Raw genomic sequence first — 22,421 nt, 5'->3', positions numbered from 1 at the left:
TGACGCTTTAAGTGAAGAGCCCAGCCCCACAGCCGCAGGAGCCTGAACGCACTGGTGAGTTACTGTTCACCTCCTTGTGAAATCAGCTTGCTTAAAGCTGTGTTTTGGGTGTTAACTAGGAGCGGCCGGGAGCTCGGAGCTGGGCGCCACGATAACGGAGGTGCGGAGCTACGGGCGCTGCTGGCGCAGACACGCGTGAACGCCTGCTGCAGCTCCTGCTAACCGTCGCGGCGAGGCGCGTTTTCCCGCAGCTGCGGCTTCGGCGCTGGGACAGCTGTGACCGAGCTCCGGCCGCGGGGGCGGGCCGGGCCCCTCCCCAGCCCGGGCCGCCCTCGGCGGGAGGCGGCCCCTGCCCGGCCCGCTCCGAGGCGGCGAGAGCGGCCATGAGGCCGGCGCCGCGCTCCCGGCAGGAGACCCTGGCCCTGCGGCGGCAGCTGGTCGGGTAAGTGCTGCGGGCGGCGCGGAGCTGCCGCTGCCATCGCCCCTCGGGCCGGAGAGCGCCGCCGCCCCGCCTGACGTGGCTCCGGGCGGCCCCGGGCTCGCCTCCAGCCGCCCGCGTCCCCCCGCACGGCGGCTCCGAGCCCGGCCCTGCTACAGCAGCCCCGCTCCTGCCCCAAACCCGGGGTCTGAACGAGCAACGTCGTGGGGGAAGTCGGTGATGTTAGGGCGCAACGCTTGATTTTGCTGGTGTAATTAACAGTAACGAGCATTTCTTAAGGAGGAGGGTTGCGAAACCGAAGCATAAAAGCTGTATGATAGCGAGCGTGCCTGTTTAAACTTTAAACTGCTTAGAAAGCATTTCCTGGCAGCACAGCCGGGAGCAGGCGCGGTGTGGAGCTGAACTAAACCCACCTGCAGCGGTACTGCCGGACCGCACCAGGCTAAGCAGAGGTTCTGGCTGGCCTGCTATTATAGCCTGTCTTCCAGAAAACTTTTTATTCCACCAAAAACGTGAGAGAGATAACAACATATGTCTGCCCAGTTTGAAAGAATTAAGTACGAGACTCTGTTCCAAACTTCTGATTACTTGTGTTGCTTCAACTGACCTAAGAAATTCTTAGTTCTGTAAAACTGCTACCAGGAATGGCAGCGGAACAGTTATATTTAACTGCGGGAATGCTTTTATACTGTGCTTTATATGTACTCAAAACCAGGGCTGCTTTAATCTATGTTTTATGAATCCAGAAACTGGGCTTCAGCAGGAATTACCATTTTGCCCGTTATACAAACCTGAAGAATACCACTCTGTATATTTAATCTTTTTGTAACTGATTTGCCCTGCCATGGGGAACAAAGACCCAGCCTCTGCAAGTGCTCTCCTAGCATCTGCTGAACTGTCCAGATAAGCTTACAAAAAATCTGTTTTACCATTTTACTATCAGCCCACAGAGAAAGTATAGGATTCCTGTAGGGGAGGGATAGTGAAGCAGTTTCTCATTTTATCATCATCTTTTGTTCATTTGACAATGATTTTGTATTTATGGTCGAATTATCTTACTTTTTGTATAAGCAATTTTTTACTAAATGAAGCACAGAAGTTTGGCATTGCCCTCCAGAGTCAAATCTCTGCAATTCCTACTTAGGCAGACATATGTTTCGGTTTTACTTGTTTGGCAATTTATTTATGAAGTGAAACAAAACAAACACATTTAAGTAGACCCAGCCTTATAACATCACTCAAGATTTCAGCTAATGTTAGGTGAAGCTTTATACAGATGTAACAACGACCGGCATCATACTATCTGGAAAATTAGGACCTTAGCAGAAGGGCAAGAATATAATAACAACCACAAGGTAAAGAGACACCAAAGAGGGTATCAAGAACACAAAGGGCAAAGCATAGACAGTTAAGGAGCCACAGTTAAGACTGGATGAAACCACAGAGGTAAGTCCTATCTGTGCGCTGTGGCTAGATTCCTAGTGAAGGATTTTCAGTTCTGGAGTGTGTTTTTTCCCTAGATGTCTCAGAAAATTTGACCTGATATAGAGCACAAGGCCTGTTCTCTTCCCCATCCCAAGCTTTGTTTTAGAGCCCAGGAGGAGGATGATACTTGCCTGCAGACTGGGGAAATGTCCTTCTTTTGATTAAATGACCTAACTGACAATATTATCAGCAGAAAAAATTATGTGACTTTTAGAATTCCCTAAGATTTATTGTGCTTTCTGATGCTTGCTCTAGCTCTTCTTGCAAGTTGTTTTTTTCTAATGATCCAGTGAAGATCATAAAGGCGAAAGGCCAGTATATGTATGATGAGAATGGAAGACAATACCTTGACTGCATAAACAATGTTGCTCACGGTAAGTTAAAAGTCATGTTATTTGATACCATGTTTTTCTAAGCAGAACAAGGAACAATCAGTACTTTTTACCGCTGTTGCATTGTGTTGAGGGAAGGGTTGTTTAATTGAAAAAGTGGAAGAAACCCTTCTGGAGCCTATACTCTGGGAAATCACGGTTCATGTTCGAATTTCTGTGTCAATGTGCTTTCCAGGCTTGCTTCCTGTTCTGTCTTCCTAGAAATATACTTATCAAAAATTTACAGGTTTTTTTTTCTCCAGGAAGGCTCAAGTAAAGCACCTAATTGTGCAATCTAACAAACAGCTTGACATTTTGTTGTGTTTGTAAACACTACTGGTAAGCTCAGTGTGGTGCCTCAATTGTGTATTATGAAGTAGCTGCTGCTTTCTTACAGTATTTGAAATCTCTCTACCTGGTCAGTGCTGTCACAAACACCATAGAAAAGCTAATAATTATTTTATGGTAAAGCTTACTTGCATGTTTCCAAACGCCTAAATTATGTAAGTGTCCAAATCAAAATGTCAAATTAGACACTGTTTGTCTTAGCATATCAATTTCCAGTATTAACTATAAACCTTATGGTACAGTAGCAGGCAACCTCAAACTTCTTGAGGGGAAAAAAGTTCTTAGAGAAACGTTACAAGGTGTACTTTGTCTTTGCTGACAATACCATTAATGCCCCACTGATGAAATACAATCATCAGTGACAATATCTCTGTACTAGTAGAGAAATGTAACTGTCAAGTTGGTATGTGAATGAACACCATAGGTAATACGGATGAACTCTCAAACTACTCTCCACTCTCTTGCAGTTGGACACTGTCACCCTGATATAGTAAAAGCAGCCCATGAGCAAAATCAATTGTTAAATACAAATTCTCGTTATCTTCATGACAACTTAGTTGATTATGCAGACAGACTTTCAAAAACACTACCTGAGAAGTTATGCATCTTTTATTTTTTGAATTCTGGGTAAGTCAGCTATATTAGAATTGATACTGTTTTCATTAGTTGAATCAACAGCCAACTGGATGATCTGGTGTGGATGACTAGATACTAATGAAAAATAAGGTTTGGGGTTTTTTTTTTTAGGAAACCATGGTCCTTTTTAGAATTTCACAAGAAGTTCTAAAAGCTTAGTAAAGCACAAGGAACTAAACTTGCGCTTTATTTAAGAAGGGGTTTATTCTGTTGATAAGGTCTTGGACTACAAAACATTAATGTAAATGTTTACTGTATTAGTTTCTGGTCTGACTTTGTCTTCTGAACTGGGAATCACTTTTATTACCAAAACTAAATTTAACTGCATATTTCTGCTGAGGGGGGGCAGGGCCTGTATTCCCAGGCAAACTACAGCTCAAAAAAAAAAAAAAAAAAAAAAAAAAAAAAATCCCAAAACAACCTGTTTCCAAAGTATTTTATGTACTCCAGCTTTTTAAGATGGATTCTGTTCTGGTGAACAGTCCTGATTCTGGTGAGGGAGTGCTGATTACTAAGTAACATGCATCAAGTTCCATCTGTTCTTTGCAAATGCAAAGAGCATTGTGAGGGAGGTTAGAATGTCAAAACTCGTATATCTGCAATTAAACACTGAATTTTTCAATTGTAGATCTGAAGCTAACGATCTTGCCTTAAGATTGGCACGGCAGTATACAAAACATGAGGATGTTATAGTTTTAGATCAGTAAGTATACTGGCAATTTTATCTACTACGGGGTACAAGGCTCAGTTTTGGTCTGCGCTCAGAGCATTTCTGAAAACCTGTTGTAGCAGAAAGACCAGGAGGTTGAAGGAAGTAATTTTTCCCTCTGTTCAGTATTTGTGAGACCAGCCCATAGAATTGTGTTCAGGTTGGGCTCTCCAGTACATAACAGATGTTGACATAGTGGAAGAAGGCCAGCAGCAGCCTGCCGCAATGAGTAGGGAGCCACAGGCTTGAGAGGTTAAGAAAATGGGGTTTGTTCAGCTGTAGGAGACAGCTAGAAGGAGATCTTACTGCAACTACAGCTGTCTAATGGCAAGGAGAAGAAAAGATGGAGCCAGGCCTGAAGATGTATGTGACAGGAAAGAAGACAACAGATACAAGTTGAAACCTGAGGAATTCTGATGAGACATCGGGAAAAACTCTTTTACCATGAAGGTGGTTAAATATTTGAACAGGATGCCCAGAGAGACTGGAAACTCCAGCAATGGAGGATATTCAGAAGTAGGCCAGGCATGTCCCTTCCACTTGTTCTGCAATCTTGTCAGACTGCTCATGACTTACACTGCTGTGATTCTAGTCACTGGTCCAGGCAAACCAGTGACAAGGAGTGCTGTCCCTCTGCAGCCTCTATGTTCAGACGCACAAAAAAAATCCAGATAGTACTAAGCTTATTGATAGAAATTGCAGGGCTATTCTCACTTTAAGTGAATGTATTCCCACCAGGTGGCAGAGCCTAGCTACTCGTTAGCTATCAGTAATGCTAATCCTAAAGAACTCTTGATACTGATGAAATTACTGTTTAGTTCTGCTAATTGTTTTTTCAGTGCTTACCACGGACATCTGACATCCTTGATTGACATAAGCCCATATAAATTCAGAAATCTAGAAGGACAAAAGGAATGGGTCCATGTGGTATGTACTTTAGCCTATAACTATCAACTACTTAATTTATGAAGTCTTATTTATGATATACTGAATAGGATACCATTCCTTTGCATAGGCTCCTGTTCCAGACACATACAGAGGACTTTATAGAGAAGACCATGAAGATTCAGTAACAGCCTATGCTAATGAAGTGAAAAATATTATTGAGCAAGCACACACGAGAGGCAGAAAGGTAAAATGTGACTTCCCTAACCATTTGTCTTGCCATAGAAATTAGCATCACTGTCAATACCATTCAGGATTACTGAGCTAAGCACGATGGGCTTGTCAAAAAGAAAAGATCACATAATTATGCAAGACCCATCCAATGACAAAAAGCTTGCTAATTGTTAACACAATTTCCACTACTTTCTGTATTGTGTTCAAACATTATATGCTACATATGTTTCAGATTGCTGCATTTTTTGTTGAATCTCTGCCAAGCGTGGGTGGTCAAATCATTCCACCAGCAGGCTATTTTCAGAAGGTTGCAGAGTAAGTGGTCATTCATGATCTTAACTTTTTTAATTTAACATACTTGATAAATATAGATGATAATTTCTCTGCCTGCTGTAGCATATAGCCTGATAGGCAGGAAGTGGCCTATGCCTTTGTGTTAGAATGTAAACTTTGTAGGCAAAGACCTGTTTTTAAACATGACACAGAATAAAGGCCTGTACAAGTTTGTTTGCAAACTTCCAGGAAAGTGATGCTTTCTGCATGTTCTTAAACAGTAAATATTGTGTTCTGTTTCCTTTTAAGAGACAATAAAATCTGTTATGTTACAGGCATGTGCACAAGGCAGGAGGTGTATTTATTGCTGATGAAATTCAAGTTGGCTTTGGCAGAGTTGGCAAGCACTTTTGGGCATTCCAGCTTCAGGGAGAAGATTTTATACCTGATATTGTCACTATGGGGAAACCAATAGGAAATGGGCACCCTATTGCCTGTGTAGCAACAACAAAAGAAATTGCAGAAGCATTTGCAGCCACAGGAGTAGAGTATTTTAATACAGTAAGTAAAAAGTTGCCCAAACCCTCCCTCTCTACATGGGTCTAAGTATTAAAACGAGGTAATTATGCAGTCTTTATATTATTTTTTGTCACACAGTTACTGCTTATATTATTTGTACCTTTACGGTTTATAACTTTCTATTTACTGGCTCCATCTCATGAAAATGGCACTGTGCTTATTATATCACTGAGGCTACACTTTGAAGTGACACGATTGCATCTTTCTTCCTTTTCCTTTCCATGGCTACACTTTTTCCTTTCCTGAGCTCAGTTTGGAGGAAACCCTGTTTCATGTGCAGTTGGGTTAGCTGTGTTAGATGTGATTGAGAAGGAACACCTTCAGGCTCATGCCACAGAAGTAGGCAACTTCTTGATGAAGCTACTCAAGGAGCAGAAAATCAAGCATCCCATCATTGGTGATGTCAGGTATCAGTGCCTTATTTCCATTTCTAGCTGATTTTTGTTTGGTTCAGACAGTCAAACAACTCAATCCAACTGATGAGTTTTTATTAAGTTCATTATATCTGCTTTCAGCAAAAATCAATGGCCTGCTGTACATCAGATTTAAAACAAACTAGCTTATCAGAAGTCTGAGATGGTTTACCACTCCAGGCCAGTACTGCTTTGGTGTTTTATTAGCTGCTAAAGGAATTCACTATCCTGTTTGAACTCTTACTTCAAGTGCACAAACAGAATTATGATCTGGATGGAAAATGTTTAACATCATGTCCTGTGCTGCTATTCTGAGCAGACAAGAGTCTGTACCATATTACTCCATTTCTTCAAAACAGCAATACCTTTTCTATCACTAGCCAAACATCAGGTAACTCTCATACAGTAAATGTTTGGTCTCACAATTATTTTTTTCTTTTCTCAATTTTTTAGTTCACTTGCAGTTCCTTCCTCTGACACAGTCTGACTATTTTTATTTCTTTTAAAGAGGTTCTGGCTTATTCATTGGAGTGGACTTAATCAAGGATCAAGCAGAAAGGACCCCAGCCACAGCAGAAGCAGAGCATCTAATAACAAGGTACAAGGGACAATCATGTACTTTCTTGATATGCGAGGTAAACACAATTACAGAGTAACCTTGCCACTCAATAAATAGTTGTTAAAATACAGCCAACTGGCAGAAAAAGAAACCAGTCAGTGCAGAAAGGCATTGTCTGGACAGCCTGCATGCTCATGCTTGCAAGCTTTTCTGAACTACTTGCAAAAGTAAACACAATTCTTTGTTATTGCTCTTTCCAGACTTAAGGAAAAATATATTCTACTGAGTACAGATGGACCAGGAAGAAATGTGCTTAAATTCAAACCCCCAATGTGCTTCAATATGGAGGATGCAAAATTTGTTGTGGACACAATTGACAAGCTACTAACAGGTAATACAGATCAAAGCTACCTTAGAGGGTTGCTGTTGGACTGCCTTAAAGTCAGTGTGCTGAGCCTGATTTTCAGAAGTGTTAAAACAAGAGTCAAGATGGTAGATGCTGAGCACACAGGAAAATTAGTCTTAGTCTAAATTAAAGTTTAGCCTTCACTTCTAAATTATTCTGGTTTAAAGTTCTCTAACAAAACTACTTCATGCACAGATGCATATGCCTTTAAAAACAGCTTTTCTCTAGCAGAGGTTGAAGTGTTTATCTATTTGATCAAGGGCAACTGGTAAAAGCTGTCCAAATTTCATTCTTGAATGCCATAATCTGTATGCATTTGCACTTAGCTTTTTATACAACTTCTGCATGCTCAGTATTAACCAAGTTTTTGCACTAAGTTGTGAGTTTGCTAAAGTGTTGCTTATTCTCTCTCCAGATATGGAAAAAGAATGTCTGAACCAAGAGAAAACACCCACTTGTTCTACCTAAGCAGGTATTTATCTATATTCACCCTTTATTATTTAAAAGCCAGAGTTACTAAACATAACTTCACAAGCATTGTCACTGATAGTAGCAGGACCAAGCTTCCTCAGAGGTGCTTTTACTTGAAGTCAGTTTGCAGGAATTTCTGGCAATCTAGAAGCATGGACCAGACTTGTGTACATCTGGCCTCCACAGCTACCTTCTACCAGAGTCTGACACTTGTAGTAGTAACACTGTATGTATTCCATTTGTTTGCAAGCTAGGTCTAACATGTCCTGGAAATGCCTACCACTAGAGCATGCTATGCTTATCTGGGAAGCTTTAAGAGTGACTGGATTTAACCCTTGGCATGCAAATGACATGCATATCAAGATAAAAACATAGTTTATGCTAGCTGCTCAGTGCCTTAAGTCTCTAGACAGGAGCTGTTCCAGCTGCATAACTACTTCCTGGCAAGTTGCCTCTTAACTGCCCTCAAGGGTAGGAGCACTGTACATTCTGCATGCCACAACCTGGGAACCTCCACTTACACCAACAGCTTTGAGGGGCTATAAACAGTACTTTTACTACTACAGCTCCTGTTTTACTTAATATCTGACTTCTAAATAGTATTGCCTTCTGTTCTCTTGAGCATTTTTGACTACTTTGTAGGATCATTCAGGTTCGTGGCTGTTATTTCATGCTTAAACATCCATTTACCCTTATACTCAGAAGTCTGTGGGCATCACTCAGTAAGACTGAGTCCTGTTGAGTCTTCCAAACCATGTAAATCTTCGTATCTGTTGAGGTCCCTCTATGGCTTTCTTAAAGAAAACATCTAGCTGCAACTCATTTTGCCACATGCTTATGAGCACAATGTACCCTTACAGCTAACACCTCAACAGCACCCTTTGGTACACTTAGTACTTCTTCAACCTACTCTGACTGAAAGACAACCAAGTGCCCAGTAAAACTCTTGGTACATGGACAGGAATGTACCTAAGGTAATCAATGTAATAATCATTAGTGGCCTCAACCACCATACTAGATTCACAGTGCTATGGCCCTGAGCTAAGAAGCATGCTTTTAGTTCAGTGCAATATTAGCATAGCAGGCACAATAAAAATGTGTTAGTATTTTATTTAGCAAGTTAATGGAAAGACATACAGCTGTTTGTACTACTTATTCTTGAGAACAGAAAGATCACTCAACAGTGCCAGCGTAACCTAGAGGCCTAATGATGTAACGTGCTTGTCTGCATTCTGAACTAAGCAAGAAAAATGCCTTTATTTTCTACAGGAAACCATGAATGCAAAAAGCCTCTCACTAAGTACAGTACTAGCATGACACTTACATATAATGTAAGTGAAAGTGAGGCAATGAAATAGATTCCTCTTAATGATGCTTTTACAAAAAAAGTAACATTATTTTCTTTCCATAGGTTTCAAACAGTGTTCAAGATCTACTACTAAGAAACATCATTCTACTATAATAATGCACATTTAATCTTCATCCTAGCATGTCTTAGATGAGATAAGTTACCCTTGATTTTCTTATTTTCAGTTATCTTGTTATTAGTACAAGCTTTAGGAGAAATAAATTTTACAAGAGCTTATTTCAACTCTGGCAGAAGTGTGGAATTAGCTTTTATTTAAAACAGCATATGTAAAACTGATTATAAAGGAATGTGCTCCTAATAGCTACTATAAACTACATTTTCTAGATTCATGCTCTTTCAGCTTGACTTTTACAAATTAAGATGAGCCAATGGGTTCTCATTTTTTTTAAATCTACTGCTACCAATGCAAATGCCATTCTAGCTGCCAGTACACCCAGTCCATCCCAGGCTCCTATGACCACTTTCAGTAGCCAGTTTCATAACAAGGTCCCTAGTAGCACTCTCTCTAACAAAGATTAAGTCAAAAACTCCAGTACTAAACTCTTAACATCAAATGCATGAGGAACAGACAGCTAAGGGCTATGGCTCCAAACCAGTTCTTAAGAAATATTCTGTCCTCAAGAAATACCCAAGTAGGATTAGTAAATTAGTAAGAGTCCATTACAGCCATAAGCAACAACCTTGTGTACAAGCCCTTGCTTTCACCAGGCAAGTACAAGTTCCTTGTATCACAAACTTTTCACGCAAAGAAGAAAAGGAAAGTCAGCTCTGCATTTAATTACCAGTATCCTAAATTTCTGCTTAAGGCCACATCACCTGTCAAGGAAGCATTACCCAAGTACCTACTTCCAAAAAAACCCCAAAGGAACAGCCAGCTAACAAACTATTACTAATATACTTGCTAGAAGTACTGCAGCATTATGAGCCTGATACTATGCAAATTCCCTGTTGGAGGGCAAACTGTTTGCTAGGAAAATATTCCACTACTGCGTATTTCATAACAAAACAAGTAAAAGTATGCAATAGAGTAAAGCATTTCAATTTTAAATCTTGAGACAGCAGTACTTTAAAATACTGTGCTCATTTGTTTCAGTGGTCTGCAATTTTTTTATTTGCAATTAAGTTGGGCATTAGGTTACTTTCTCCAGCTGTAAAGTTGTCATGTCAACCATCAGATTTAAAATCTGATTCATCTTTTTTATACTCTAGATTTCCACTTAACCCTAGAAAGAAATCTTAAGACTTCTAACTTTACAGCAAGTTTTTGTTTTCAAGGACTGCCAGCAGGGAGCAGCATATTACAGTCCCTGCAGGAATAGCTGCATTCCTTGTTAAAAAAATGAAAAGGTCACTAGTAACATCTGTTTAGGTCTTAGTTACTTGGTTTGATTCCACTTCTGGTTCCCATTTGTTCAAAGAGAATTTATTACAGAAAAAAAGTGCCAGATTTTAGCTTTAGAAGGAAAGTAAAAATAGAATTGATTACTGCAATAAAGATTGCAAGTTTACTATGTGCAGCAGCACTTGCTACTCATTTATAAATCTAAGCTTGGGACTATTCTGCAGCAAGACAGGCAAATCACACGATAGTTATTGCCTTAAAATAGCAGTAAACTAGTCCAAAAAGTGGAACATATTTCTAGCTGGTCACTCATCTCTAGAGAAAGAGATGATTTGTTTTTCCACTCAACCTCAGTGGAAGTTCTTTTAGCCTTTTCTGATACACAAAAAGGCTGCATAAATTCAGACTTTGCATTGGTAATTTAATGTCTGTCTAACCTGTCTTTCAAGGCATGTATACATACTATTAAGAACTTGCAGAAAAGTCTCAGACTCAAAACTGAAACATGAAGGAAGGGCAGCTAGCTTCCTACATACCTCTTAGCCTCTTCCTGCAACTCTCTCTAGGCCTCTCAAGCCGTACCCGAAACCTATGCCTCCGGCTCCATCCTAGCAGAGCCCTCCAACAGACACTAACACAGTTATGCTGAGCCCCTGTGCTTATCTAGAACACGAGCCACCAGCGCAGCCGCCACAACAGCTGGGACTTTCCACCTGAGTTCTCTTCCACAACCTCCAGGCAGAAGTGACTGCCGTTTTTAGCTGCCACTTAACTGCAAGTGAGCACAGCTACCAGTACAGCCTTCTACTTTTAAGATTAAAAACATTTAAGCACACCTCTTCATCTATCAAGAAGGTACTGCCATTAACTAAGTTCTGGGAACAGTATACTGGCATTTTACTAATACATAAGCTGAAGAATGGCACAAGACACTAGATTACGCCTTTTTTATTTCAAAAGCTAGGATAGCTTCAATATCCATGTCATGGTGAATCAGAACACATGTAAAATACCTTACAATACATTAGATTCCAAAAAGGTACCAAAAAGTACAGTAAAATTAACACTTCCATTACAGGAAATGTATGACACAAAAACAATACAAAATAAAAAGGTGGAAAGTGACACTGGTTCCCTAAGATGCATCTCATTCTGTACAACTGGAGTAATGCAGAGTCCATAGTTAACTCCAAGAGGCAGTCCCTAGATGCAGAGCTGCAGCTTTAAGCAGACCCTCAAAATCAGTTTCAGTTTAACCTATTAATAAAATCATTAATTAATATCTTCAGCAAGGCTGAAATTTACACACCACACTGTCTAAACAACTAGTTATCTGTAAGTATTAAACATGTAAAACATTTCCAGGGAGCTCTTCCAAGTAAGATGCACATTTAACAGGCCATAGAAATTTATTGTAAAGTTAAATTTGGTACAGAACTGAAATATCCATCTACAGCATTGTATACAAAACCTATGCAGTCATTTTCCAAAAGAGACCATGCCACTGCATACCTGAATAAGTTTGATCAATATGGCTTGTAGTTATTCTGATGACCACCACGTCTTGGTGTCTTCCCATAATTTGCACTGCCTTGACCTATGAACAAGAGAACAAATGCATTAAACTGCTAATTAGTTACGCTTGCTTATACCCAATACAGTTCTCTTTACTTACTGTAATCATAGCCTGGTCCATATCCATAATACCCATATCCTGAATAATCATAGCCTCCATAGCCACCATAACCTTGCTGATAGCCGTATCCTTGATTCCCATAACCCTGGTTCCAGTAATTGCCATAACCTTGATTCCAATTTTGACTTTGAGCTATAGAAGGGAAAACCATCCACAAAATCCCATTTTAGTACACACAACTTATTTAGAATGTGTCCATACTAAAGTAGTGCGTGTAGTACTTACCGCCGCCTCTTCCACCTCTGCCTCTTCCTCCATAGCTACCTCTTCCTCCACCACTACTGAACTGTTGCTGCTGGTATACTTCTTTTGGCTGTGCTACCTTAATCTCGCACTGGAAATAAAGAACAAGGAAGAGTGTGTATACTGTCTCATAGCAGCAGCACCCAAGCTAACCACCTAGGAAAGCCAGAGGTTACTCTGGAGGCAAAGGAGGTATACATGCTGTGCTCCCCATCATGTAAGCAGGACTAATGCATATCCAGACGCATTTGACTTACTGCGCCATCTGGACAAACATAAGTAGCTGTCAAGACATTCAAAGCAGGCCACTGCTGAGTGTTTTAGACCATTTATTCCCTACCAACTTCCCCATGGAAGACAAAGGTTAGTCATTATTGGCCATTCAAAGTAGGCCACTGCTCTCAGAGTATTTTAATACTGCCTATTCTCTAGCAACTCGCCCATGGAAGAGGTGCTGAGGCCACCTCAGCACAGCCACTGCTCCTGTAGGAGCCCCAATGCTGCGCTCTATCCTGGCACAACCTCCCAAGATGAGGCTGTTGCTGTTCATTCCGTGCAGCTTGGGTGACGTGGTCCACGGGTCTGAGAAATGCACCGGAACAAGTTTTCCTGGCAGCCTTCATATACCCTATACACTGAGCATCTGTGTTGGGACTGTACAGTGCACCTAAAAACACTTGAAATCATCACTTATCAAATATTAAGAACAGTTAAGAGCTACCAGAATTGGCATTTCCAAGACAGGTTTCCAAGCTGCAGTTCAAGCTGCCAGCCAGCTTCCTAGTTCCTGAATTTGCACAGTCCAAGATGAAAGCTACTGCTGCTGTGGAATGGAACAACTTCCTGTGATAGCAGCACCTGAGCAAGCCTGGCTTGGAATTCTTCACCACAGGAGCCTTAAGGTAACCTTGCTCTTTTTATTATTACTATGATGAAAAAAAAAGCCATAGTTATGAGATACAGATATGATTTCTCAGCTCCCTTGGCATGTAAGCATTCATCTCTTCTGAAAACAAACTTTGTTGCTAACTAGTGTCTTGACAGCTACCAGTGCATTAGGTTTGCCAAAGTTTATTCTGTGGTGTGTCAAGACCAGTCTGACTCAATGCAATCCAAGTCACTGTGTCAGATAGTATGACCAGATCTAACAGGGCTTTGAAGTTAGTGTACGGTCAGCACTGAACATGGAGCAAGGAAAGAGGGACACCTCCAGCCAGCACACACCATTTGCCTCCAAGTCCTCTTTTCTCATCAACTTGACATATGAGCCTTTATTAGCCATTCCCACAGATGAGCAGTCAGGTGTTCAGAGCATCTCACACCACTTTCATAGTAGTTCAGCTGACCAGGTACAAGTTGCCATAAGCATACATTTACTCTCTGGATCCTGGTCTTGGGTTTACATGACAAGGTTCTGGTAGCAGGAGGGGCTGCAGGGCAGGCCTCAGAGAAGACATCAGAAGCTGCCCCCATGTCAGAGCGAGCCAGTTTCAGCCAGCTGCTTACAAAGTTAGTGTCTGTAAGCCTTGAATTTATGCAAGTGCTGTATGCTGAAAATAGTTATGTATCTGATGAAAGGGCTTATATTTCTAGACCAATACATAAATAAGCCACTTTTCCCACATGTATTTTATGAATGCAATTTGATACTTTACATACAAAGGCCCCTAGAACATAGCAACTACTAAAACTGCAAATATTGGCAAAGAAGCTTAGTAGCCTCTGTGCCTGAACTTATGGCAAAAGACCCCTGTAGTAAACTGCAAGCTGTCCTTATTGAAATTGTAGTACCTTGAGATCAGAGGTCTACAAAATCCTTTTCAGATTACAGATGTAGGGGGATTATGCTAAGTAACTTGGATAAAAAAATTACAAGTCAGAGTTTCTACCTTGCTTCCACTGACGTTATGGAATTTCTTCTCCAAAACCTTCTTCACTGGATCCTCTTCCTTGAAAGTGATGAACACAAACCCCCTCCTTTTGTTGGTCTTCGGATCCATTGGAAGTTCAATTGCTTCAATCTAAACATGAAATACTATTTTCAGACTTGTATTTTAGGCGATCAGTTAAGTGCATAACATCTGGGACAGTAAAACTATGTGTATTATGCAACACCAAAGTTGCAGTATTTTTCCTATACTAACATTGGATCTCAGACCAGAGGTTTCAGTTTTACAACTCTTAAAAACAATTTTAACATAAGACAAGACGTTTTGAGTTAAAGATAAGGATATCTAACTAGCAATTGAAGCATCTAGTGCAGTATGTGCATTCCTTGCTCTTGAGATGGGAAACCTCTGGATCAGTTAGAGAAGGCTGGACACATCTGAACTCAATTTAATTTGCAACTTGCAAATTGCTAGTAAACTAAAGAGCAACTGGAGACTATGTGTTTCAGTGTTTACTAAGATAACATTACATACCTCTCCAAACTCTCCAAAGTATTCCCTGATTTTCTCTTCTGTGGCTTCTGGGTTTAGTCCACCAACAAATATTTTCTTCACTGGATCCTTTTTCATTGCCATGGCCTTCTTGGGGTCAATTAGTCGTCCATCTAGCCTGTGTTCTTTCTGTTCCAGAACCTGAAAGATAGTTTAATATGATTAACTCAATCTGCAAAGTTTCCCCTGGAAGTTAAGAATCTGAAATATGAATCTTCAATTCACCTTTTCAACACTCCCAGGTTCTTTGAAGAGAATAAATCCAAAGCCTCTGGATCTTCCTGTGTTAGGGTCCATCTTTATCGTACAGTCAGTTACCTCACCAAATTTGGTGAAGTAATCTTTCAAGTCTTTTTTGCTTGTATCCCAGCTGAGGCCACCAACGAACATCTTCCTGAAATTTCAGAGAGATAAGAGCTATTAAGATTCAGGAAATACTACAGAAAAGCACATGCAGCAAGATGCTTAGAGTGGTATACACCTCAGCAGCATTGTCAGAAACAGGACCAACTGTTCCAAGTTAAACACTTTTACATCTTGTCAAAAGCTAGTGATACTACAGGAGTGCACAAGGGTGGGTTTCTCCCCTTTTTTAAGGAATGACACAATGCACCTTGGAGTTTTATTACAGGCTACAGAAACAGTAAAAATTGCCTGAAACACTCCTCACCGGTAACTTATGTTCTTTTAACAGTATTCTGTTATTTGCAACCAAGCAGTATTGATTATCAAGTACTGCCAACTCCATTTTTAGAGAGAAGCTAGCATCATTCCTACTGCTTTGAAAGCATTCAGGATAGAGTAAGGCATCAAAAACGAAATACTTGAGCTCTTTCAGGACTTGGACAAATGGGTACAAAAATTTTAGTCCTAAGAACGATTTACAAAATTTAAACCAGGTATCTACAACCTCCAAGAACAGGCGGGACTTTGGACCTGCCTTAACTACTATGTTGTGCACTTCCTCCTGCTTAGTTACTACATCTTGTTCTATCTTCAGCAGTACTATAGCAGTATCTCCACCACTACACTTTACTTTTATGAAAGGCCAATACAGTACTTCCCTGCCCATTTTCTCTGACAGAATATCCTCTGGAGCATCTCAAAGAGCTAAATACTAGTGAAGCACAATACAGAAGTGAAGCTAACAAAACTTAGATCAGTCAATAAGGCACTTTTCAAATGCGTCACTCCAAATGAAAACACTAATAACATAGCTGTATTTTCTATTTTCATAGTTTCCAAGGTAACAAACTAAGCTTTTAAAAGCATTTGAGCCTTTTTATCTAACTATAGACTAAAGCAGTTTAAGTTGTCATTACTCTGTTTAGAGGCAACCTAGATTTGGCACTATAAGCTAGCAGCACTTCAGAAACTAGACTATGTTTAAATAAAATTGGCTTTTGGTGTTTAGGTGTAACTTTGACTTTTTTGCTAAAACTAGTATCTATTCATGTTCAAAAGGCAACATCAGAAAAAAGAAACTGTAGGTGTTTTTTTTTTTTTTTTCCTTAAACTGGATGAAACTACATCTTTTGTAGGTTAAACCCTCATTTTTTCAGAAGATCAAGCTGTGCACTCTTAACTGACAAGTGCAGCACAATACACAAAGTCCAAGTAAAGTCTATGTGCTTCTTGCAGCCATTACAATAGAGCCTTAAAAAGTTTCCTAAGCCTTTCAATAACAGGAGAAAGAAAGGTAACCGGATGGCCTCCTCCTCATCACAACAGCTTACTGACCAAGCATGATGGCTATGATTTGTACAGACCGACACTGGTTTTCCATAGTATATACCCTGTCATCATTGGCTACACTTACAGAATGATCAAGATAAATTCAGTGATTAGGGGATGACAGGAATTTGTCTGGAGGCAGCTTTAGCTGCTGTATGCCATCGGGATGGGGCTGTTGTATTCACACAAGATATTGCCACATGCTAAATTCATCTCTTACCACAGCAGCAGATACTACACTTTGTAATTTACAGCCCTTTGTCTTATAATTTGAATGATTGATACCTATTTATAAGTAACACAACCTAGAGCCTTTGAAATTAGGACCAAATTCCTAGCATTTGACTTTGCCTTCAGAAGCCAAAAACACTAGACAACTGCACTCTTAACATGTAGTCTTTTTTTTTTTTCTCCTCTCCTAAAGGTATTAGTGCCACTAAATCAAAGTGTGTTTCAGCTTTTAACAAAATACTTTAATGTCAGCACCCTGAACTCTCCTTGGACAGCTCTCATTTCAGCACAGAGATATATTTTCCACAGAGGTCAATCCCTCCAAGTAACTGCTTTTCTTAGAAGTTTCATTTCACACAGATTTGGGGTTGAAACTTGTCACCTCCTGTGCAAGAAAGGGAAAGAGTATCACCCACTTTTCAGGGCAGAACACTAAAAAAGTAAAAAGAAACTCGCACATATCTAAAAGGCCTGATTCTCAATCCTAGTGTCTGCAGAAGGTTCATCTAAGCCCTAGCTTATAGGAAACTTGTGTAACTCTTACTCCTTTCCTTAAAGCCAAAATCTATTACACTACCGTGCCTTCAGCTCTCTGTTCAACCCCAGGGAACAGACCCTCTGGTTCAAGGCCCAAGGATAACAAAGGGAATTCCAATTAAATATATGTGGTAGCTTGCATCACAAAGACCCACTTGAGAAACAAGCAGGTAATTTTCAAGTCAAGCATGTATATTCACAGACCAACCAGGATAGGGAAGCAATTACTCTTTTGTATACAAGAATGCCACTACCAAAATACAGCGAAACTACACTGATGCCTCCAGAAATCGCTCGCAAGAGACAAGCCGTTTTCTGACAATGCTGCAAAGGAGTACACCAAAACCACTCTTACTAGTCTAAACACACTGTACATCATCTCAATCGCGCTGTTTTTCCTGTACTTCCTCGAAAAATACTTCGTTTACCCCGACTAGCTCCCAAAGCCCGGATTATTTTTTCACATGCGTTACACAAAACATGTTCGCATTTACACCGACGCCGGTGGCGATCGGTCAACGCAATTCCACAGAAAGTTTGAATCAGCCCACCCCCCGACAGAAGGCAACTCCTTTCATCTCCTCCTTTCGTTAAAAAGGGAAAGGATGAGGAAAACGCGGGCTGCGAAGCGAGTCGAGGTAAATCCCCTTCCATTTTACAGCGTGAGACGGCAACAAACCCGCTTCCCCGCCCCTCCCCCCCCCCAGCCACCACATGGCGCCAACAAAAGGCAGCTCCAGAACAAAGGAAGCGCTGGTGCTGCAGGGCCGCCGGCTCACCGCCCGCCCGATCCCTCCGCAGCGGGGCCGCCCGCCACCCTCCCCCGCCGGGCGGAGCGGAGCCCGGGGCGGCGGAGCCCGCCAGCCGCCCGCTTCGCTTCCGCTGCCGCCCTAGGGCCGCGCCGGGGCCTAGAGGCCGGGGCTCCGCCGCACATGGCGCCCGGGGCTGTGGGGAAAAAGGAGAGGGAGCGGGGCGAGGGGGGGGGGGCCGCGGCCTGCTCCCGCCTCAACTCGCCGGGGGAAGCGCGGGCCTTACCCCGCGTCCTCCTCGTTCTTGCTGGCGTTGATCTGGTCGCCTTCGGCTCCGTTCTGGCTGGCGGCCGTCCCCGCTGTTCCCGCCGCCGGTCCAGCTCCCGCTGCCGTTCCCGCCGTCGCCGCCGCCGCCGCTGCCGCTGCGCCCGCCGCCGCCGGAGCCCCGCCGGTTTCGGCCTGCTGTTCTCCGGCGCTTTCGGCCGCTTCGTGCCCGTTCTGGGTGGCGCCGGCGGCGGCCGCCAACTGCTGCTCCGCTTCGGACATGCTGCCCCGTCCTCTGAGGCGAGAGGGACGACAGGCGCCTGCAAGAAACGAGCGCGGCCCGCGGGTCAGAGAGGCGGCTCTTCCCGCGGCCGGCCGCCCCCCTCCCCCCCCCCTACACACCGGGCCGGTCTGATCCGGTCCGGTCCCGCCCCTCCTCCCCGCCCCCGTCCCGTCTTCCCCCCCCCCCCCCCCCCCCTTTTCCGCCGTCGCCATCCCGCTCATACTCACTTTAAAACCCGCTCCCAATAAAATCCGGACCGGCCGGAATCGGATTAAAAACCCTGACGCGCTGGAGCGGACACCCCTCCCCGCGGCGCTCGGCTGCTCCGCACCGGCCCCGCCGCCACCTTCTCCTCCCCCTCAGACACGTACTCTCCGGCCCGGAGCCTTAACGCGTGGCCGCTTTTATACCGCCGGAGCCTCAGCCACACAGCAATAAGGCGCTTCGCGGTTGGCCACCGTTGACTGTCGCTCACGCCGTGCAGCGCTTCCAGTTGGTCCTGTCCGCGAGAGGGGCGGGCGGGGTGAGGCGAATGGCGGCCCGCGGGACTGGACTGGGAGGGAAGGCGAGGCTAGCGGAGGCATGGCGGCTCTCGCTGTTGTGGGGTGGCTCCGGCCCGCCTGCCCGGGGAGGGGAAAGGAGGAAGGCAGGCAGGCAGGGCGGTCACCGCCGTGTTGTCGCCAGGGCAGCCCGGGGAGTGTAGCCCTCCCGCGGGGTGCGGTGCGTCGTCCCGCCGTGTGGCGGGCGGGGGAGGGCCCGCTCTGGCGGCCGCCTCGTCGTCCCGCCGAATATTTACCGTCCTCCCTGAAGCGCCTCGCGAAAAATCACAAGCGTGACCGGGAGGAAACCCAACCTCTGAGGGTGCAGGGCGGGGGAGTCGGGGTCGGCGCTCCCCTCAACGCTCTGCCGTGGTTACCGCGGCGAACAGCCCTTCCCGCCACCCCGGGCAGGCCGGAGCCCTGCTGAGGCAGCCTGGGCCCTCCGGTCCCTCACGGTAAAGTTACGGAAACACACTTTTGACTTGAGCGCAGTATTTACTTAACAGTGTTGCAGTGGCTTAATTTAAGGTGTGGTATGTACACTGAGTCAGTTACTCCAGCACCAGAGGTTTACTTAATGTTTCCAGCTCTGCTGGTTTTGCAACCGAGAGGGCCAGAATTTGTTGTTTTTAATGGAAACTTAGATTTGGATATTACATAACTCTGGGAGCAGGAGCCCTGGGCATGTGCCTAGGCCTTAATTCTTTTTGCCCGAGGATATATCAACCTTGTAGATAAAGTTGTGTGTGAAAAGTGCAGAAGAGAACTGCTCCTTGTAATCATACTTCAAATTCTTGTACCGTATACCATTCCTAATATCCCATTTGTCCATGTCAAAGGGACAGACTTCTGCTTTTGGATAGACAAACAGACCTTACTGCCACATTTTTTTTTTTAAATAAAAAGGTAAGCCCTTTGCTTGTGGGCAAAAAGTAACAATTATTACTTAACTTTCTGTAGTAATGAATGCATACCTTATTCCTTGTTTGCTTCACCCTCTGTCAAATATCTTCTCTGACTCAACTTGCATATTTTCATCTGCTATTACAATTCAGAAAGAGCACACATAGCTACTTGCAAATAAAAATAAAATGTGGTGATACATCTTGTTGTTAAGTAATCTGGTCTAGGATCCAGGCTGTCCTTCAGTGAACTGCTTTTAGAGCACTTTTTATCCTCTACAGGATTCATTTTCTGAAGTAGGAACTTGGTAATACAGGCCATTAGGTTTGGTTTTGTAAGCTTTGTGGTAGTATAACAAGCAGAGCATTAAAGATGAGCACAAAATAAAATCAACATGGTATGATGAGGGTAAGGGCCTGATGCACCTCTTTTTGTTTTCCTCAATAAAAACATTCCACTGTTTCAGACTATAAACCAGACCTCTTAAGGGGAAAAGGAAGGAAGAAAAAAAAAACGTTCTTAGTACTGGGAGTATGTATGAAAAATAAGCCAAAAATTTCAAGCCGCTCTTTTGCTTTGCTCTTTGTGGTACTTGCCACGAGCATCACTTTAACTGGTCCAAGCTCAGCTTTCTGCTTTGATACCCACACACACATGCAGCAAGACTGCATCATATTTGCAACTGATTTTCTTATAATTTATGGATTTTAAATCCTCAGCCATGGTGGCTACTTGCTTCTGTAAATCTCCCACCACGCCTCACGTTGTCACTGCTTACAAATTGAAAAATATTAAAGCAATCTGAAAATGTCCCTAACAGGAGTAATTTCAAGAATACATGAGCATAGTCTAAGATGTATGATTTGTCAGCCAGGTACTCTATCCATGAAGGATATTAGTTTCTAAGTATTCTGCCACACTTTCAGCCCAAGCTGCAATAGCTCAGAACTTTAGAGATACTTATCTAAACCTAGTCTGCTGACAGAGTAGGGTACACTATGGACAAGCTCTGCAGCCAGCTCTTTAGGCTAAAGTTTGTGAAACAATGTTACATGAGGTCAGGTCTAGTAAAGACAGTACAAAGAGTACCTAACCAGCACACTTGAAAATGGTAACGTCTGCAGGACAGGTTGTATACATTATCTGATAAAGATACACATCTTTATGAGAATACATTTTTAAACCTGTGTTTGTTGTATTAAACTTTAAAGAAAATATGAGAAGCGAATAAATTTTTCATAAAGTATCCTAATTTACACCATCTCAGAGGAACTTACCCCACATGCAGCAAGAGAATTTCTTTGGATTTTTTTTAGGCAGCTTTGGCTTAGATTGTAAACCTATCAATCAGGTCTGTACCAAAAGGTATGGTTTGTGATTAAAAACAACTAAGCCACTGTCTGCCAGCCAACTGCTTTTGTTTATACCATGCTGGTAGCCTGCTTCAGTTGGAAAATACCATATACTTGCTTAAGTCACTACAGGGGACTAAAGTCAAACTGATGTTTACAGGTTGCTCTCCCTGGGGTAGCTGGAGGGGTAAATGCTACCACCCTCATGCCCCATCTGCCTTCTTTTTGCAGGTTTTTATGTATGCAGCTGTGTCAGCTGACTGCAGAATTACAGCTGCGCTGCAGTTCCAAGTTTACAGACCAGCACCTGGAAGTAAACTGAAATTGGCAGCAGTTTATATGAGTCTGTCATGTAATTTAGGCTCAGCTGATGGAGGTAACCTGAGTGCTTTTGATGATACATTACTTAATTTTCTTGCAAGATTCGCTGCCCCAAACAGCTCCTTTGTATTTCATCAAGCCTTGCTAATGACTTGAATGATTGTAATTTCATTTGGATTTCTCCATATGTTTCCCCTTTTTTTTCTTTACCAGTTCTATTTCTTGCTTTACTGAACATGTCATATCTTTCCTTTCCCAAGCCCTTGCATTGGTACTTTGGCACCTGTTATCCTTTACCTGCTTAACAGTGCTCTCTTTAAAGCTGTACTCTTTTCCATTTCTGGACAGGTTTGGCTCAATCTCTCATTTTGGCAATTCCAAACAGCAGTTCCCAACTGCTAAGGCTCACTGTGATTCCCAGCTGCCCCATTTTAATCGCTGCTTGATGCCCTGTATGTCCTATATCCAACAGCAGGATAACAATGTGGTTGTAGAGTGGCCGGGCAGCCTGGTTTGAAAACTGTCACTGCCATGACTAACAAAGTCACTCTTTCCATATCTAGATATCGAAGACCAAGAAACTTGACAATATGCATTGCTGTGATTTTT

At 42.7% G+C, this 22,421-nt stretch overlaps 2 protein-coding genes across 7 annotated transcripts in view; one reads left to right on the top strand and one right to left on the bottom strand.

Annotated features, from left to right (window-relative positions):
- Positions 1 to 19,089, bottom strand: part of HNRNPAB (heterogeneous nuclear ribonucleoprotein A/B) — a 30,740-nt gene extending 11,651 nt beyond the window's left edge. For 2 of the 5 annotated variants that reach the window (XM_042790128.1, XM_042790125.1), the window contains exons 1-8: positions 18,925 to 19,089; positions 18,437 to 18,734; positions 15,125 to 15,293; positions 14,882 to 15,040; positions 14,348 to 14,479; positions 12,441 to 12,549; positions 12,195 to 12,347; positions 12,032 to 12,116 (exon numbers count right to left, since the gene is read on the bottom strand). In XM_042790128.1, coding sequence (XP_042646062.1) covers positions 12,046 to 12,116; positions 12,195 to 12,347; positions 12,441 to 12,549; positions 14,348 to 14,479; positions 14,882 to 15,040; positions 15,125 to 15,293; positions 18,437 to 18,696 — 1,053 coding nt within the window. In that variant the 5' untranslated portion in view covers positions 18,697 to 18,734; positions 18,925 to 19,089 and the 3' untranslated portion in view covers positions 12,032 to 12,045. Of the gene's footprint in view, positions 1 to 11,451; positions 11,777 to 12,031; positions 12,117 to 12,194; positions 12,348 to 12,440; positions 12,550 to 14,347; positions 14,480 to 14,881; positions 15,041 to 15,124; positions 15,294 to 18,436; positions 18,735 to 18,924 lie in introns of those variants that run through there. The other 3 variants (XM_042790126.1, XM_042790130.1, XM_042790129.1) reach the window with 3 other exon arrangements.
- Positions 50 to 9,399, top strand: LOC104357872 (5-phosphohydroxy-L-lysine phospho-lyase). Of its 2 annotated transcripts, none has more exons than XM_042790124.1 (13): positions 50 to 442; positions 2,180 to 2,298; positions 3,111 to 3,270; positions 3,908 to 3,982; positions 4,828 to 4,915; positions 5,004 to 5,120; positions 5,340 to 5,422; positions 5,716 to 5,941; positions 6,212 to 6,366; positions 6,881 to 6,970; positions 7,192 to 7,322; positions 7,753 to 7,809; positions 9,220 to 9,399. In XM_042790124.1, the coding sequence occupies exons 1-12, from the start codon at positions 384 to 386 to the stop codon at positions 7,803 to 7,805; spliced, it is 1,356 nt and encodes a 451-aa protein (XP_042646058.1). In that variant the 5' UTR covers positions 50 to 383; the 3' UTR covers positions 7,806 to 7,809; positions 9,220 to 9,399. The 2 variants fall into 2 exon arrangements, with proteins under 2 accessions (XP_042646058.1, XP_042646057.1); XM_042790123.1 differs by having other exon boundaries at positions 4,807 to 4,915.
- Positions 19,090 to 22,421: the final 3,332 nt, after the last annotated feature.

This window comes from Tyto alba, unplaced genomic scaffold, assembly GCF_018691265.1.
Source record: "Tyto alba isolate M040663 unplaced genomic scaffold, T.alba_DEE_v4.0 Super-Scaffold_17, whole genome shotgun sequence".
NCBI lineage: Eukaryota > Metazoa > Chordata > Aves > Strigiformes > Tytonidae > Tyto > Tyto alba.
Note: the sequence above shows the minus strand (reverse complement) of the source record. Positions and strands in the feature narration are given on the sequence as shown.